The 18,149-nt window shown below is 51.1% G+C and overlaps 2 protein-coding genes and 1 long non-coding RNA gene across 6 annotated transcripts; 2 read left to right on the forward strand and 1 right to left on the reverse strand.

Annotated features, from left to right (window-relative positions):
* Positions 1-71: 71 nt before the first annotated feature.
* On the forward strand, positions 72-3,295 carry sel (canopy family protein seele). Of its 4 annotated transcripts, none has more exons than XM_037237396.1 (5): positions 72-141; positions 273-420; positions 834-946; positions 1,717-1,920; positions 2,656-3,295. In XM_037237396.1, the coding sequence occupies exons 2-5, from the start codon at positions 291-293 to the stop codon at positions 2,791-2,793; spliced, it is 585 nt and encodes a 194-aa protein (XP_037093291.1). In that variant the 5' UTR covers positions 72-141; positions 273-290; the 3' UTR covers positions 2,794-3,295. The 4 variants fall into 4 exon arrangements, with proteins under 4 accessions (XP_037093291.1, XP_037093290.1, XP_037093293.1 ...); XM_037237397.1 differs by having other exon boundaries at positions 118-134; XM_037237395.1 differs by having other exon boundaries at positions 89-420.
* A 3,549-nt stretch (positions 3,296-6,844) lies between these two features.
* Phb1 (prohibitin 1) lies at positions 6,845-11,320 on the reverse strand. Its single transcript, XM_037237236.1, has 3 exons — positions 11,245-11,320; positions 7,970-8,596; positions 6,845-7,453 (listed from the first exon to the last, which is right to left on the reverse strand). Exons 2-3 carry the CDS (start codon positions 8,570-8,572, stop codon positions 7,238-7,240), a joined length of 819 nt encoding a protein of 272 aa, XP_037093131.1. The 5' UTR covers positions 8,573-8,596; positions 11,245-11,320; the 3' UTR covers positions 6,845-7,237.
* A 205-nt stretch (positions 11,321-11,525) lies between these two features.
* On the forward strand, positions 11,526-14,482 carry LOC119113165 (uncharacterized). Its single transcript, XR_005095837.1, has 3 exons — positions 11,526-11,582; positions 12,141-12,360; positions 14,430-14,482. It is a non-coding gene; the product is annotated as an uncharacterized LOC119113165 (long non-coding RNA).
* The last annotated feature ends 3,667 nt before the right edge of the window (positions 14,483-18,149 follow it).

The following is an 18,149-nucleotide window of genomic DNA, read 5'->3' on the forward strand; positions in this document are numbered from 1 at the left end:
GATACAAGAACGGTTGGTTGCGCTTATAACGCGTATGTGACAAAGCCGAATGCTACATCGTTGCCTGTAAATCACCGTGGCCCTACCAATAACTGCCACGTAGTCGAGCTCGGTCAACCCGAGGGATTACTGAGGTTAAATGTGAGGAAGAGTACTGAGACTGCGTACATGGGCCGTGAGACTCCTCGCTGTTTGCTGCGTTCCTAATTGGATGCGCAAGGCATCATTGCGTGACTTGCATCAAACGTCACCTTTGTTGTTTGATTTCGCAGTTCTTGGTGCTTATCCCTATGTGCAAGTATACGGACAAAATGCACTGGAATTTTCATAAAGTGTCATTTTTTCTCCTCCAAGCTCTCATGATTTTCCATTGGGTAAGGCCTGGAGGGGCTGCATATGATGATGACTTGAATTGCATGGGTAAGTGTCAGGTGCTCAGTTTTATCAGAATACTGGCTGCTGTACAAATTATTGCATGTTTGCCATTATTTCTCACTGTCTATGTGCTTCTGTCCTTGTGTTGTTGCACATTGTTATGCAGTGTTGCATATGGTGTAGGTAACATTGCTGCACAGTATTACCATGAAAACATAATTGTTATTGTGTCTCACAAAGTGTTTTGGTGGGGGTGGAGGAGCAATGCCACAGTTGCTACAGACCAAGCATTTTCCTATCAGTTGTAGTGAGTAGCAGTGATGGAGATGGTGCACAAATTTTGACAGGATTTTTGGGGTGCATCAACTGCAGTGGGTCATGCAGGATTTTATTATACTGAATTTGAGATTTGTTCCCTGCATCTTGTGCACTGTTTGATTTGCATTGTGTTCTTTCAGTTTGTGAAGTTGTAGTGGATGAAGTGGAGAAGGCTGTTGCTGCTATTGATCCAAAAAAAGTGATTGACTTGGGAGGAAGATTGCAGGCAGATGGATCCCGGAAAACAATAAAGGTATTTCTTGCTAATGTTTATATATATATATATATATATACATAGATGTTCATTTTATGCAAATAACCACTGTTTGCTGTACTCCTTAATACATGTATGTTAAGAGCCACAGGAAACTGTGCCAAGGGTGTGCATTGTAAATTGGTGTATATTGCAAAGTGTAGCAGTATGCAAAGGTATGTATTGCTACAGTCTGCTTAGTTGGTGTTGGCTATTTGTAGTTTCACTGTTGTTTAGAATGTACAGTTAAGTATAAGTGTAATAGCTGGAATGCTCAAGCTGTCTTCCTACATTTTTGGGTATTTGGGTCTCATCAGGAAGTTTGTTGGGTTGTCCTACCTGTACACCTCATTGAGATGTGCAGTGCAAACTTCTGGTACTAATTTTAGTGACTGACTGGTACCTAGCTTAATATGTAGCAAATTTTAGCTCTGTCAATTGGTTTTTCTGTCTGGCATGATGTGGAAGTACATTCAGGGATACCATACACTCAATGTGAGTATGCCTGGATTTCAGTGGCTATATCACAGATCACATGTGGTTCTTTGGTAGGAGGATCCATGTTCTGAACCTGTGCTTCCATGTCTTGGCTCAATACATTGCAAGTTACAATATTGTCTTGCTGATTCAGAAAGTCATCATTGCTCTCATATGTGAGACAACTTATTTATCCCTGCCTAAGGTAAGAGATAATTTGAAACCAAAGTAGCAAATGCTTTCCAGGGCATAAATATATCAAATCTTTGTGTCACACATGCTTCACATTTCAGAAACAGTACCGGAGATCTGAGCTGCACCTGGGTGAAGTCCTAGAGACAGTTTGTGAGAAGATGGATGACTATGCCCAGGGTCACTGGAAGGATACAGGCAGGAAAGATCTGCTGCCAATCATCATTGATGGTGCCATGAACCCTAGGATGTCAGAATTTGAACTTCTACAAGATTCAAATCTGAACAAAGGCATCAAAGATTATGTAAGTTGTTGAGTGTGGATCCTATATATCAATGTAATGTGATGCCTTCAGTCACACAAAGGCTTCTGGACAACAGTCTGCTGTGGTAAATACAGTGTTGCGTTTGCACGCACAATCACCAAGTGCCTATTCCTATTGAAGATGTCTAAGAGGTTCCATATTGTAATGGAAAGGTTGATCATTTTGGTGTGTGGTCATTCTTGGCTTTATTATGCTGGCCGCTCATTATCCTTTTCATTTCTGCACCACAGACTTTGGGGTGCTGGTAGTGTGGTGGTTAACACGTCTGTGTTAACCAATGCGCGTCTGGGAAACCAGAGGTACGGGGTTCGATTCCCCGCGGTGCCCGCCCTTCCTGCCAGGGTGAGAGGCAGGCGACGCCATATAGCCTCAGCAGCTGAGTGCGTCGTAAAAGCCCCAATCACACACACACACACACACACACCACGGACTTTGCAGCCGCATATAGTACAGCTATCCACAGTTATGTTGTCATCTCGGTGATGGTGGTGCCGCCTGTCAATACCTGGTGCCGCGCGACCAGCCAGAGTCTCGGCTACGCCCGTCGGCCGCTGTGTCGGCTGACGTGACGCCCGTCGGGTGCTGTGTCGGCTGACGTGACGCCCGTCGGCTGCTGTGTCCGCTGACGTGACGCCCGTCGGCCGCTGTGTCGGCTGATGTGGCGCCCGTCGGCCGCTGTGTACGCTGACGTGACGCCCGCTTCCCGCCCGGCAGTGTCAGACGATCGTGGAGGAGCAGGAGGACGAGCTGATGAAGTTCCTGAGCGAGGAGCACGACAACGCCAGCCACCAGTTCTGCTTCCACGAGACCAGCCTGTGTCCGCGGCACAGTCACGGCTCCGACGAGCTATAACGAGGCTTGCCCGCAGCGCCGGGCTCGCTGTCTCCGAGCCCGGCCCTGCTGCACCTTCGCGACTTTGGGGACTGATTGACAGACGGTTGTGTATGGTCCAATTGGGAGAACTTAGTGATCTTGCGACTGGGGTGTGAGCTAAACAGATTAAGTTTTGTGATGGTGGGGAGTTTTGCACACAGAATCTGGATGCACAATGTGCCCGTGTTCAAGTCGTTGTTTTTTACGATCTGTTTTACGATCTTATGTTTTTTAAGGTATTTTCGTGATGCATCGATAACTCACGTCAAAGGCTAGCTGTGGTGGGACCAGACCATGTCTTCCTTGACCTTGTGCTTTGTGGAGAAGGCGGGCATTTCATTTTGGGGAAATGCTGAGGGAACGACGTTTAGATCGTAATGTTACGGAAACTGTGCGATGCGACATTCTCGAGAAGACATGCCAGTTTTGTATTGAAAGACCGCAGAGTTGACGTTAATAAATACGTCGCTGTCTGTTCATATTGGAATGTTTTCGACTATTCCATCGACCAACAACATCTCGCCAGGTTGTGCAATATTGATTTGGGACTGCTGTGATTCAACAAGTGTGCTGTTCTGTACAAACGAAGTGCATTTGGTGCCTTCGATAGTGGTTTTGCATGTCGGGCTTACTCGACACACCACCTGTGACCGCGGCTGGCAATTGTGGCATGCGTGTGCCCCAACGTTTCTCATGTGTTCAGCATGCTTGTCGCACATTTATCAATTATCGTCAATCATCACTGCGCACAAATTGCACGAACAATTGTGTCCCGATGCCATTGCACGATATTTTGAGCGGGTCTGTGGAGTGGTTCCCGTGAGTTGCACATTTTGCTGTTCAGACGATTACCGTCCGCTGGGAAATGCAGCGAGAAAAAGCTAGCCGACTCTGGATTCCCTACCACTAAACGGTTTTCAAAGCACCTAACCTCGACATGGGTTGCGCTGGGTTTAGCGTGACGCACCGCTCCCGTGACCTTCGCGCCATGTAACGTACAGCGATGGGAAACCGAATATCTTGAGTAAAAACTATCGTATTTAGAGAATACAAGCGCTTGCGTGCTTGCTTCACTGCGCACATAATGAAAACGTAAAATTTGTAATTGTGTATGTTTTGCAGTTTAAATCACGGTTCTAGGTGCCCTGGTTGCCGAGATAGGGCGCAGAACGCCAAAGACTGGGCCGCGGCCCGCGCGCGTTCCGGTGTCCTCTGGCGGCTGCTGTTGGGAGAGAGCGCATTTGGCATGCCCTCTGTAACACAGGCAGACCTATTCCATGGGATGAGCGAATGATCGTGGGATGTGGCCGGTAATTGTTGTCCCTTCCATCAACTGTTAGTCTTTTGAACGACGACAGCACGCAGTGCTGTTGTATTAAGAGTATTGCATCGTATCGAAGAGTGAAAAACGGTCGGTAGCGCCCAAATCAATTTTCCTGGCTCGCGCATACGTGGCGCTATAATCTATGCGATGTGATTGTCTGTTCGATTCCCCATCAATCCATACCGCACGTGCGACGTGACAATTCATGCAACGTTATTATCTATTCGATTTCTTCTAAATGCATGCTACTCACCAGCACCTCCTTGCCCTGGGTGCTGAGATGTGGCACAAAGCGTGTAAACCTGTGGAAGAGAGTAAAAGCTATCTTCCTGGCTCGTGCGTGCCCGACATGTGTAACGTACCTCCCCGCACTTGTGACACATATGACCATGGGAATTCCCGTTCAATGGCCTATCGCAACATGCCAGTCTCGCGTTACTACGTGCCATAAGGGTGGAAATCCCGCGTAAAGCGCAAGAAATCGGCAAAATGCAGTTCCACAGCTAATGTGCACGTGTCACATGACACGTGCAGCGTGTCATCGTACACGTTTCAGTGATTCCCGTTAGATCACCTATCGAAGCGTGCCAGCCGCTGTGCACTTTGTTCCGTGGTTTCTGGGATATCACGAAGACGTGCAAGCTTCTCAAAGCCCGAAATTGTGTACATGTGTATAGCTTAACACATGGGCGCCATCGCATCTGGCACGTGTCACCAGATATCATAATCTCGCTTCTTCTGTTCATCATTGAAGCGCGCCGATCCCGGTTGTGTTAGTACCATAGGTGCCGGATCTTGGCACAAACGGTGCAAATCCTTGGAAGAGACCAAATCCATCTGTAATCACGTACCGTTTCATACGTGTGACCGTACCATTTCGATTATTATTCTTGTTGAACTTCGCATCTTGCAAGTTGTCGTGCAATTTGCAGCTCAACGGTGCGTTGCAGAAACTCGCGATGCGACTGGAAGTGTACCCGCGTCAATTGTTAATGTTGGGGAACAAAAGCCACGCCTGTGCGTGCACGGCGACCGCAACGCACAGGGCGCCGCCGACCGCCACCCCTGTGCCGAGACCGCTCCCGCGCACGAACCGTCCGCCGGCCCACTGCTGGGCAGACTTGAGGCACGCCAGCGTGCTCGTTCTTCAATATAAAGGCTGGGAGAGTCAACAGAATCGAAAGCCCGCCGCCCGAACGGCCATTTTAACCCTTAGTGCACAGGGCGTACGCGGGAGTCGGGATAGCGAGTTGCCGCCGTAGCGGTGAAAAAACCGTCACGCAACCCCCTAGTGTAGGCTCGTTTGCGAGCGACAGTTTTTAAAATGTGATTAACAAAAGGGTGCATTAGAGACAGCACGAATCGGCTGACACGCTGATGAAGCTTTCAGCGCTAGATCACGCATAGTTTTGACGGTAGCGGCATGTATTCAGCTTCGGTTTTGAAAACTCGGCCCGTTGCAACTTGTAATGCAATTTGCAGCGCAACGGTGCGTTGCATAAACTCGCAATGCACACTAAAAATGTAGCCACTTCAATTTCAGTGTTGGGATACAAAATTCAGAGCTCTGCGTTCTTTGCGTGCCGAGATCTAGCGGTAAACGTAAAACCACGTCAAAAACGGCCGATTTTAACTTGTCAACACGTGTGCACGTGCCACGGCTCAGGTGACGCAAAAACTCAACGATTACAATGGCCCATTCCATGCGCTATCGGACTGAGCAATTTTCACGTCGCTGGGACCCTCGGTTACCGAGATACGGCTCCAGGAAGTGAGGCGTGTCGGACCGTCGGCCGGTCGTGTTCTTGAAACTGACGTCGCCCGTGTTAACCCTATGGCATTTGGGCGTTTTTTTTCGGCAACCGCTCATTTTTGCGAAATGCGAAAATTTGACGCGACCCTGTCAAGCGCAGCCGGCACATCTTGGTCGTGTGCAGATTTCATGCAAGAACTTCTTGCTGTCTGGCCTGCAGGTCTACTGACGGACACACACACGCACAGTTCCTTTAGTAATAGTGATGATGATGTACCCAAACCGACACAACAGCGCCATGCAAACTGTGGCTTCTGGTACGGACGCAAGACCACTTGGCAAAGATCCGGACATATTCTAGTTAGCCCTCTCCTCTCCAAGAACGAGTGCATGTTACAGAACAACGTCCCATTACAACTCATTCCGCCTCACAGCAGCACTAGCATTTCCTTCTGTTTGAGTAATACCGTGTGGAAACGATGCTGTGATAAAAATACCACCTTGATTTAGCTTTCTCCCATGCATACGCTTGCGCCCGACTCCAGCGGAACTGACCCCGATCGATTCCTGATAGTATTCGGTTTTCGCCACATGACAGTTAAGACCCATCGATTGCTCACGTTTAAAATACGGAATTAGCGCCATAGTCACCTACACCACCAGAATTGCTTCATGCTTCAAAAATACCCACTTTACGCAGTAGCCGCCCATTCGTATCATGGTTAAGCACACGACGAACGTGTGTCAACGTCATGGGTATTTAACAGCCTGTGCCTATCGGCTATTGGCTATAACATGAAAATTTTATTTCACAAATAAAGACATGATACCTATTTCACTAAGTCATGATACCGACATACGATTGGTGGGAAATAAGATTGCATGCCTTCCTTGATTGCACGCCCTGGCTAAATGTCACAAATACTTTGAAGCAAAGTAAAAAGAAGTCCCCAATTAACTGTTCAGGTTTATTCAGCGCATTAAATGGTCTTCGCACTTTCACAAGTCACCAGCCTCTACGTCGCATTTATTACCATCAGCTCCACAGGACCTAAAGCACAGTCTCGGTCTCCCAGACAAACGCCAAACGCTCACTCACCCGTGCATGCACGCATACAAAAGAGCGCACAATGCACAGCACCACACCATCCTGCCTTACACGATCACGAATCAACGACGCCCCGTCCCATCGCCGAAAACGGCGGGCTGAGCCGTGGCGCCGTCGGCAGCGGGGCGGCCGGGCGGCGCCGGCGCACCCGGCGGCCGGGCAGTGACGAAGCGGCCGGGGTGCGCCGGCGTCCAGGCGCACCGCCGCCTAGCCCGCCCCCGATGCGGCGCTCGGCCGCTCAGACGTTGCCCAGGTTGAGCAGCGTTGTCTGGTTCTGTGGCAGGTACACCACGTTGCGGCTCTGTGACATCTGATAGGCGATGTCCTCGGCCGCCTCGATCCGGCGCAGCTCGATCAGGCCGTCGCCGACGCTGGCGAACGCCTTGGACAGCAGCTCAGCAGCAACCTTGTCGCCCTCGGCCGACATGATGGCGGCCTTCTTCTGCTGCTCGGCCTGCAGACGTACGATGCCGTGTCAGCGCCGACATTGTCGCACCCACTATCGCGCAAAATGACCTCAGCAGTCGGCATGCCCTTAAACGTCAATAAATATTGGACGTGAATGGAATGCAAAACATTGGGCACTCCATGACTGGCTGAGGCAAGATTTTTCAGTGGAAGAAGGCGTGTCCACTGCTTCATCTGCCATGTGACAACGTTGGAGGGGATTGCCGCGCCCCGCCAGTGGCAGCACGGCGTGCCCAGATACCACTGTTTGCCCCACGGAAAGTGGGGCTATCGCTCGGAATCCATTAAGGCTAAGATGTTAATGGCTGCAAGCGTGAAGCAGAAAAGAGCAGTGCACGATCAGCTCAAACCCGAATGCGACAAAACAAAACATAACACAAATAGCAAAACTATCCTGTTTTCTGCTATCGAAAGCAGTCACGATTCCCGGAGCAGTTCCCTATTTTCTATCCACAATGTCTTCGCTGCGAAGTGTCACGGGACTGGCAGCGACATTCCGTACCTTCTCGACGACGAAGCGTGCGCGCTCCGCCTCCTGCTGAGCCACCTGCTTCATCTCGACTGCGTGCGTGAACTCCCTGCCGAACGTCAGGTGCGTGATGGAGATGTCATCCAGCACGAGGCCGAACTGGCGCGCACGCTCCGTCAGGTCCTCCGATACCGTCTGCGACACGATCTCGCGCTGTGTGATCATCTCGCTGGCGTCGTAGCGCGCCACCACCGCCTTCAACACCTCGTTGGTTATGGAGGGCAGCACGCGCTCGTCGTAGTCCTGGCCGAGCGTGGTGTAGATGTTGGGCAGCGAGTTGGCAACTGGCCGGAACAGGATGCGCAATGTGATATTGACGTTCTGCAGGTCCTTGCTTCCGGTGATGACGGGCACGTTACGCGGCCGCGCGCGGATGTCGAACATGATGGGCCGCTGCACCCATGGGATGAAGAAGTGCGTGCCCTCGCCAATGACGGCATTTTTGACACCCGCGAAGCGATCGAAGATGACAGCCCGGTGGCCGGCGTCCACGTTGTACAGGGCGGAGTTTACGACGCCGCCGGCTATGGCCATGCCTAGGCCTAGCTGGCCGAGACGAGTCATTACTTGCGCCATCACGATCAAGGTGTGCTGTCAGGCCTGAAAATGCAGACAGGATGTCTAGTCAAAACACAGGAATCTGAATGAAACAGCACTGGACACCATGAATATCCCTCTAAAGTTGTTATTGTTGCTTACTGGTGTTTCAGGACATGCTGACTGCAAGGGCCATTTAGCATCCACGTCATAAATGCTTAGTCCAAAGCTTTTGATGAGGCAAATGTTTGCATCAAGTGCCTACCAGTGCTTATTGTGCCAGCCCTACAACCCCCAACCAATCATAAAATTCTAGTTGAATGGCAGAATTATGTAGTGAAAGCTTAAACATGCTGTGGTGCTCAGCACAGCCTGTCCACCCACCTTGAAACCACCTGACCTTCCACACAGCTACAGCCACCCATCACAGGTCATCAGAGTCAAGGGGCCAATAGCAATTGCCTAAAGTGACTCAGCACACCAGCCAGGAGTAGGTGGGGGAATCAGATGGCAGCCACCTGGACCAACTGAGCTGTAAGCATGGGGGAACTATTGGGATAAACATGCCATGTGAACAAAAACATCAAAATTGGGTCACATAGTGCCTGGCATGACAGAAGATATCAATTAAAGAACATGGTTTGAAACCTTCATTTGTACCAACCCCACTGCAAGCTCTTTAATTTGGTCAACTGTCTTAAGTACATTCACAATCCAGGCTGCCTTTAAGTATGTCTGAATGTTCCTTTTAGCTACATAAAATTCTCCTTATGTACAGTAACATTTGTAACAACAACAACAAACCATCTGCAGTATTTCAACAAAACATATGCAGTAACAAAACCATCTGCAGCATTCAGGTGGACATATCCATTATACATGATTCTCTCACCAGATCTGACTTTTCCAGCATACATTTTACTCACATATTATGTAAATTGCAATACGTTTCAGCATTAATGCAGAGTGACACCTGACCTGGAATAAATATTGAATTTGGAGCTCAATAGGCAAGGGTCTGTTCTTGCATACTGAAAACTTGTCTATCTTACTTCACAGATAGCACTATGTTCAAAACAAAATGCATGTGAGCTAGAATCAAGCAATAGAAATGTCATGCATGGTAAAAGTTTGCTCTCCACTTCATGTTTGGTTGCAATGTACCTGGCAGAATGGACTTACAAAAACACCACCTCTGGAGACAAGTATCTAACATAGAATCAGGTGGCTGAAATTTTGACAGACTTGAGGTCACGCTTTCTTTCATCTAGGTGGCATGCAAGCATCTTCTTTGCCTATTAATAGATTCAAACAAGAGTGTATGCATGGAAAGTGTATCTGAAATGTTGTGGCATGGGTGAGCCCTTAATGGAAATAAGAGCAAACATGATAGTGAGCCAACATGATTGCTACCAACATCATGAAGCTACCATGGTGAAATTACCACCATGATGATGCTACAAACATCATTAAATTAAAGAGTGCTAAAATACCATATATTTACTTTATGGAAGCTGGCATATGAATATCACAAGCAGAACATGCTCAAGAAAAACATTTTTCTTAACAACAAAAGGCAGCACTTTCAGGAGTAGTGGACTGTGAATCAGAGCATCTTGTCACCAGCATCAAAAGAGATAATTACAAACAAAATGCATGAAAACACCTAAGGGCAGAAATTTGAGGCTTTTTGTGGCTGCCATGCCCACACTGGTGAACCAACATGTAAAGTGTAACTAACTGTAATTACTATATTGGCACTCAAGAGGCCATAGCACCAACTGCAGTCAAAATTGATGTCTACTATGTGGCCTGATTACAAAATGGATGACATGATGAATATGACCCCTGTGGCATCACCATAAAAATTCCTGTGCATGTGCATCATTAATTTGAATGATCATAGCTCAGTACAGTTACCACCAAATCAAGTGCATTGAGTCAATGTTGCAGGACCTTGCATTGTTGCTAAGGTAATTTCAGGCAGAACTTGTCCAAAAAACATTTTTCAAATTAACATAATTTGGGAATTAAATCCAATTTGGTCCACCCTAAGTTAAGGGCACAGGAGCATGCAGCTCAGTGCACTGAAGTCACCTAAATATCTGGTATAATAGATGGAAGCCATACAGACTGGCCATGCTGGAGCTGAATGTTCTCACAAGAGGTACACTCCACCTTTTCAGGGGTAAAATTATTCATTACTATGATGGCATATAGTTACACCATCACACATACTGAGCTGACATTGTTCAAATCTGATTCAATAATTAATGATTGTCCTACATCCGAAGTTAAAAAATTGGGTAAAATGTTACTTTTCTACCTAACCTGCCAATGGAGGAAAGAGCTACCATGTGCCAAGGATGACCATTACACCAAAGTGCAGTGTGCCAGCAAGTGAGACACCACCATGCCAAAAGCCTAACAAAATTGATACTGTGTATATTAAGGAACAAAGCATCAAGGCACTTTTTATCAAAGGACCAAAGCAACTATACAAATACCCAAAATGAGGTGCGGAAAAGAGCGACGACGGCGGTAATGGCGCAATAAAGGCATACCTATCAGTGTCCCTGACCATGCTTCTAAGCGCTCATCCATCAACAAGTCGTGAAATTCAGCGGAAACACTCAAATGTACTCCCTGAAATCACAGTAGAAAGCCTTGCTAATTCCAAGGCCCCATAACCCAGTAAACGGCCCCCTCACCTCGCCGTCCCTCGCCACAGGCCTCCAGCCACCAGGATTTAGGTTATCTATGATGCCGGCGCACTAAATAATTACGTTCCCAGCAAAGGACAACACTGTATTCTACCATGTAATAAAATTTAAGCGCATAATTAAATACTTTATTTAAAATTTATAATTGCGTGGTAAAGCGCACACATGGATCTACATAACTCCCATTATGTTTTCTGAATCACTTCTTCACAAAATTGACCGCCAGGTTTCCAGCAGACCCGTGGTGCCGCAAGTAGCCGCAACCCTGCCGGGGGCGGCGGCGTGGCGTACCGCGTGCGCCCCGGTCCCACCTGTGTTGTTTTTCGGTGGGATTCAATGGGATTATGATGTATTGAGGAAAAATTTTCCATTTTCTTTTGGGAGTAGACTTAATCTTCTGACTAGGTCCCGCCCCGCATAGCTAAAAAGTTTTTGCTTGATGCTGTGCTGGAGGAATATGGCTGATGCGCTGCTCTCGCACGTCTATCAAGTGCTGAAATAATGATAATGATTCAAATGAAATGCTGTGCACCAAAGCATCCTTGTGTATGATGTCACAGTAACCATTCACAGATGGGTGGCAGCCATTGGTGGCCAGGTGGTTGGCTCTTGGAATTGTCACGATGTCCTTTTAATGCTGTTCCTTGATTTAGTCATGTTCAGTTTATTTCATTTATCACTATGCTACTCATATGAATAGCTTGGTTTGGATGGTGTAGTGAAAACTGCATTCAAATTCAGGATCTAGGAAATTCCAGTCCACTAGGTTAAGGCAAATGGCTCTTAAAGTACTAAAATCTGGTTGTCTTAATTACCCCATAAAGGGCAGGAAATCATACAGATATACCCTGCATACTCTGGAATTTATGTTGTTCTGCTTTCAGGACTACCAAACAGCTGGAGAATGAAATGGAGCCTGATGATATGAATGAGTATTACCAGGATATACAGGACATTCTCGGCCAATATAACTGGCTCTATGATTTTCAAATGACACACATGTTCACAGCTCATGTGTTTGAGCACATGCCAGATGAGTGGCAGGAGTTTGGACAGAATGTATCTGTTGAAACATTGCACAGTATAGCTCAAGCTACTCCCAAGGTATGTTACGCACAGATTTACTGAACTTTTGCAGAGGTGATTGATATTGCATCATATATTGCACCTGATCATTACAGCGGAATCCTATACTGAAAAATGTAAGCAGATTGGGAAGCAATCTATTGTTACTTGACATGAAGATAACTGCATCATCAGCAGTTACATGCCTTGCTTTGCCAGGTGCTGTGCATTCACATGGTAGTTGTAGCCCTGTGGCTTGCCTGCCTAGTTGACCCACCTACTGTTCAGATGTTGATCTAGGGGGGCCCATGGGGCCATGCCCCCCTTGGTTCCCAAAGTGGTCCATCAGCTTCAAGGGGACCCATAGGGGGTCAAACAGGTGCAGTTTGTTAATGCAAAATACAATAAAACTGGGTATCTCTTGACATCCAGACCACCAAGACCAAGTGAAAGTGAAGGAGCTATGAAAAGTCCAAAAAATCATTCAACAAAAAAGTTGTGAGCTTCTTCAGCCCAATTTTCAGCCCAGTTACACTGTCTAGGACCCATGCTGTTAGCGGGTTTTGAGGGGTTCTCTATCTGTTAACCTGCTTTGGCGCACTCAATTATGTGTCTTGGGTACTTCCTATCTGAATGGAGGGCCCAACGCACTTGTCGGGGACCCCATCTTTTCGCCGCTGCGGCCACACTGGATGGTTTGGGGGCCCTACATATTGGGGCTTTGGTGTTTGAATTTAGGACCTTACACTCCCGTCTGGGCCACCTGATAATCTGTTCAGGAATATTCCATCTTTTGGGGGGGCCCTCCGCGCTGGGTTTCGCGTACTCCTCCTTGGAATGGAGGGCCTTACACCCTTGTCAGGCCTCTTCGGATAAGCTGCTTGGGCACATTCCATCATTTTGGGGCCATTTGCATAGGGTTTTTGGTGCTTTCCATTCGAATGGAGGGCCTACGCTCTTATTGGGAGCCCTCTTTGTTGGCCTGTTCGAGCACACTCGATCATTCGGGGGCCCTCTACATTGGGTCTTGGGTACTTCCTATTTGAATGGATGGCCCTACACTCTTGGTACTTGGGCCACATATTTTAACCTGCTCGGGCGCACTCGATGGTTCAGAGCCCCACACATTGCGTCGTGAGTATTTCTTATTTGAGTGGACGGCTCTGTGTTCTTAGCGGGTCCTATTTATTGAGCTGCTCGGGCCGGTGGCAGATGCAGAGGTTGGGGGGGGGGGGGGGGGCACAGGATTATGCCCCATGAACCGTGCCGGGGCGACCTAAAGGCTCCGAAGGGGCCCTTAACCGGCCGGACGGACGCAGTTTTCCTACGACAGAAACACAACAAAATTGGTTCCGAAATACTTGGCCTCAAAATCACAGCATTTTACATGGATCTGTAAAAAATGAGTGAGCTTTATGTGTATGCGTGCGTAGCACGCCTAGCTTTATAGGGCTATTCACAATAACCTGGGTTTCCGTAATAATTAATAAATGAGTAAGTGAACACACACACGCACACGCACGCGCACGCACACGCACACGCACACGCACACACACACACACGCACACACACGCACACACACACACACACACACACACACACACACACACACCCGAGAGAGAGAGAGAGAGAGAGAGAGAGAGAGAGAGAGAGAGAGAGAGGAGGAGAGAGAGAGGAGAGAGAGAGAGAGAGAGAGACAGAGACAGAGACAGAGACAGAGACAGAGACAGAGACAGAGCAGAGACAGAGACAGAGGACAGAGACAGAGACCGAGACAGAGGACAGAGACAGAGACAGAGACAGAGACAGAGACAGAGACAGAGACAGAGACAGAGACAGAGACAGAGGACAGAGGACAGAGACAGAGACAGAGACAGAGACAGAGACAGAGACAAGAGACAGAGAGAGAGAGAGAGAGAGAGGCCCCAAACTGTATGGGAACCCACCATGTTGCGTGCCGCCTCCCTGACGAAATTCTGGATCCGTCCCCGCTGCTGTTGCATGACGGTGTTGCAGACGTGCCGTCTCTATGTTTCCCGGCAACATGACGCTGGCATTGCTGCTGGAGCTGCTCTGGCTGATGGTAGTCGGCCGTGCCGTGCGCGCAGGACGGGTGGCCGACCGACCTGACCTCACTGGTGCGTCGCTGCGGCCGGCTGCGTCGCTGGCAGCGGCGGCCGCAGCCAGTGCCGGCCGAGCCGCTGCCGGCGCCACTCGCCGTCGGCGTCGCCGCTAAGAAGCGGCACGAGCTGGAGCGCATGGCGCCGGCCGTGCGGCGCCTATGCGCGCGCACCGGCTGTCCGCTGGTGCTGGACGTCGGCGCGGGAGTGGTGAGTGGCGAACCGGGCCCAGACCGGTGGCGAGCCGGGCACGGACCAGTGGCAAACCGGGCTCAGACCAGTGGCGAGCCGGGCCCGGGCCAGTGGCGAGCCGGGCCCGGACCAGTGGCGAACCGGGCTCAGACCGGTGGCGAGCCAGGCCCGGACCAGTGGCGAGCCGGGCTCGGACCAGTCGCGAGCCGGGCTCAGACCGCTGGCGAGCCGGGCACGGACCAGTAACAAAGCGGGCCCAGACCGGTGGCGAGCCGGGCTCGGACCAGTGGCGGGCCGGGCCCGGACCAGTGGCGAACCGGGCTCAGACCGGTGGCGAGCCGGGTCCAGACAGGTGGCGAGCCGGGTCCGGACCGGTGGCGAGCTGGGTCCAAACAGGTGGCGAGCCTCGCTCGGACGGGTGAACCTCTGTGGTCAGTTGGTCCGACGGAAGGATAGCTGCTTAGAACTGAAATGCTTGAAACTGGGACATGTTTGTGATAACAGTTCTCACAGGCGACAAATACTATCGCTGAGAAACATGATTGGAATGGGTCAGCACGACGACGAGACTGACTGCATCCCGCTTGAAACATCAGAGTGCTGACCCCTAACGTTGCTTTTAAACCCAAATAACCCTCGAACAAGTGAAGCATTGTTACGTCCGCAGTTTGTCTTCGGCCGAAGCATTATCGATTGAAACGGTAGTGAGACATCACTCGTGCATTCGGCCCACACGGAGTCCATGCTGGGGCTAAACTTGTTGCGGTTGGCAGGGTCACCTGGCCGAGTGTCTGCGCCAGACGTCGCAGCTACGAGTGCTCGGTCTGGAGCAAAGTCAGCCGCTGGTGGAGGCGGCCGACCGGCGGCGGCGCCGACTGGCCGCTGCCGGCCTGCCCGGCTGCCCCGCATGCGTGCGCGTCGTTGCCTGCCACGTATCCGACTCCGAGCCGGGCGAGCGCCGGCTGCGGGTGCTGGCGGACGAGTTCGCGGCCGGCCGCTGCCGCTGCGACGGCCGCGAGCCAGAGCCCGGCCCGGCGGCGCGCTGGTGCCTCACTGGCCTGCACGCGTGCGGCGACCTGGCGCCGCAGCTGCTGCGGCTGGCCGCCCGTCTGCCGCAGGCACACGCTGTGCTGCTGCTCTCCTGCTGCTACCACAAAGCGGGCGGCGCTGCGCCGCTCAGTCGCCGGCTGGCGGCGGCGCAGCCGGGCCCGTTCGGCCGTCGGCTGGCCTGCCAGCAGTCAGTGGCCACCTGGTGCCGGCAGACCGCCGCCGAGCACGGCCGCCACGCCGCTGCCGCCGCCTGGCGGGCGATGCTGCAGGAGACGGCTGCGCGCACCGGCCGCTGTGTCCGCGAGCGGCGCCGCCACGGCGTGCACCGGTACGCCAGCTTCGCCGAGTACGCCGCTGCGCTGCTGGCGCCGCTGGGCGACGGAGGGCCGGGTGCTGCCTCACCGCCGGCCGGGGACGGCTCATCGCCGCCTGGGCACGGACGGGCCGGTGATGGGCCGGAGCCGGCTCAGCCCGAGCGTGGATCCCCAGCGTGCGCGGCACTTTCAGCGGAGGACCGTAACCAATGCCGAGGGACTGGGGACCTGCCCGCGGTGGCCGAGGCAGTGTTCGCCCAATGTCAGCCGCGCGCGGCCTGCGTGGAATTTCTGACGGCGCTTCAGGCCTGTCTGCAGCCGGTGCTTGAGGGACTGCTGTTGCTGGACCGCGTTCTGTTCCTGCGAGAGTGCGGGCTCGCCGCGCGGCTGGAGCCGCTGTTTGACGACGAGCAGTCCCCGCGAGCGTGGGCCATTGTGGCCTGGAAGTGATATTGTGCAAGGCGATTCTGCACCGGGCACTTGCATGACGGTCAGCATCACGGACGGGCGCGATCTTCCCCGGACTTTGTGGTATATCATGATGCTAGTATGCGTTGAATACAAGGTGTTTACTCTCAATCATAATTTTCCGTTTGAAAGTATATGTTGACTCCGCACAGTTTGTTTATCAATGTGACTTTCGGATTGGGAACATTCTGACGGAGCGGGAGACGACGGTCCCAATTTGGGAACATTCTGACGGAGCGGGAGACGACGGTTCCAATTCCACTCAGCGTTCTACGAGAACTGGCTCCTAGCGCCCGTGCTACACCTGTACCTACAGCCCCGCCCTTAACGCGCGTATAATTGTTGTGCATATATTCTCTAATGTTCTGTAACGGTCATCCGCTTCATATTGTATCGGTGAACAGAACGGCACCCACGTCTATCCATGGTATCTCTGCACATCAAAGGCATCAAACATCGCATTATCAGTTCCCGGGATTACACATATGTCTAAGGATACGAGATGCGAACGCGTAATTAGCACTGGTGTACACTTTCACGTTATGACTCAAGCCACTTGCGACGGGTGATGATGTTTTTTGGGCTCTCTGTATGGCACTGAGATACATGGCATTCATGCTTCTCATGGCTGAACTGCAGTTGCCATCGCTGATCGTCCAGTTCACTGTCGCTGCTTCCTTTCGCCTCTTGGCGATGTTCCAACATCATTGCGGATGAGCAGTCTCTCGGCATGTGAGACTCCGATTGCCACGATACATAAGGAGTGGGCCAGACGCCATCAACAGCATCAAAACCGCGGACTTTCAGAACGCCTTTACTAGCGCACATTTCGAGCGGTGGTGAGCTTCGCTTGACCGCACGCGAGCCTCCTACATACGTATAAATACCCTGCATTTAACGGAGGGTGTTCGAAACGCGTTGAGTAGGAGCTCAACTTACCGGTACGAGCATTGATGTGTCATTCGCAAACTTCGGCGCAGCTGCACTACAGCTGTAGCACCAACGCCGTCAGCCCCGGCATGCCGATTTTGTGCTGAATCTAAACAGCTAGCCATTCGTCCGCCAGGAGCTCTTAATAGCCTCGTTAGAAAATGCTATCATTAATACCCGATCAGAGAAGGATTAATATTCCACGCTCGCAAACTCCGTTGGACGACGTCATCAGATTTGGCCTGGAGGCTGATCTAAAGCTTCTGTGACAGAGGCTGGCATCACCAGGCTACTTCTCTGGAGCTCCGTCCACTCAGACAAAGGCCCACTGCGGAGTTCCGCAGTCACCATATGGTGCAACTCCGCCCAACGATTTTTCGATGCGTCGGTGCTGGACGCCAGGTTCTCGCACAGCTTCAAAAAATGTCTGCATTGTCTGCAACAAAAGAGCATTTGTCAGCATGGGGTGATAAAGTAGTCTACACGGTCGTACCCTATATGGGACGGACTATCCGGCACGCACCTAACAGCACGTACCCATGTGGTGTATTGCGTTACCAGTGTGCGCGCCTGGGCGCGCCTCTGCGGCCCACCGGCCGCCGCGGTCAGCGGTCGCCGGGATGCCTGACGACTGATACCAGTGAGAGCGTGCATATATCACACTGGTGGCAGCGAGTGGGGGCGTGCCAAATGGAGTCGAGGGAGACATTGGCGTGGGGTGATGGGGAAGAGCTGGAGGACTTCTTGCGACGGT

This window comes from Pollicipes pollicipes, unplaced genomic scaffold, assembly GCF_011947565.3.
Source record: "Pollicipes pollicipes isolate AB1234 unplaced genomic scaffold, Ppol_2.1 Scaffold_7261;HRSCAF=8764_pilon_pilon_pilon, whole genome shotgun sequence".
NCBI lineage: Eukaryota > Metazoa > Arthropoda > Thecostraca > Pollicipedomorpha > Pollicipedidae > Pollicipes > Pollicipes pollicipes.

Coding starts and splice junctions, on each gene's coding strand:
- sel (XM_037237396.1), top strand. CDS start 291: ATGTGCAAGTATACGGACAAAATGCACTGGAATTTTCATAAAGTGTCA. Junction 947..1,716: donor GATCCCGGAAAACAATAAAG/GTATTTCTTGCT, acceptor TTCACATTTCAG/AAACAGTACCGGAGATCTGA. Junction 1,921..2,655: donor ACAAAGGCATCAAAGATTAT/GTAAGTTGTTGA, acceptor CCCGCCCGGCAG/TGTCAGACGATCGTGGAGGA.
- Phb1 (XM_037237236.1), bottom strand. CDS start 8,572: ATGGCGCAAGTAATGACTCGTCTCGGCCAGCTAGGCCTAGGCATGGCC. Junction 7,454..7,969: donor CACGCTTCGTCGTCGAGAAG/GTACGGAATGTC, acceptor GTACGTCTGCAG/GCCGAGCAGCAGAAGAAGGC.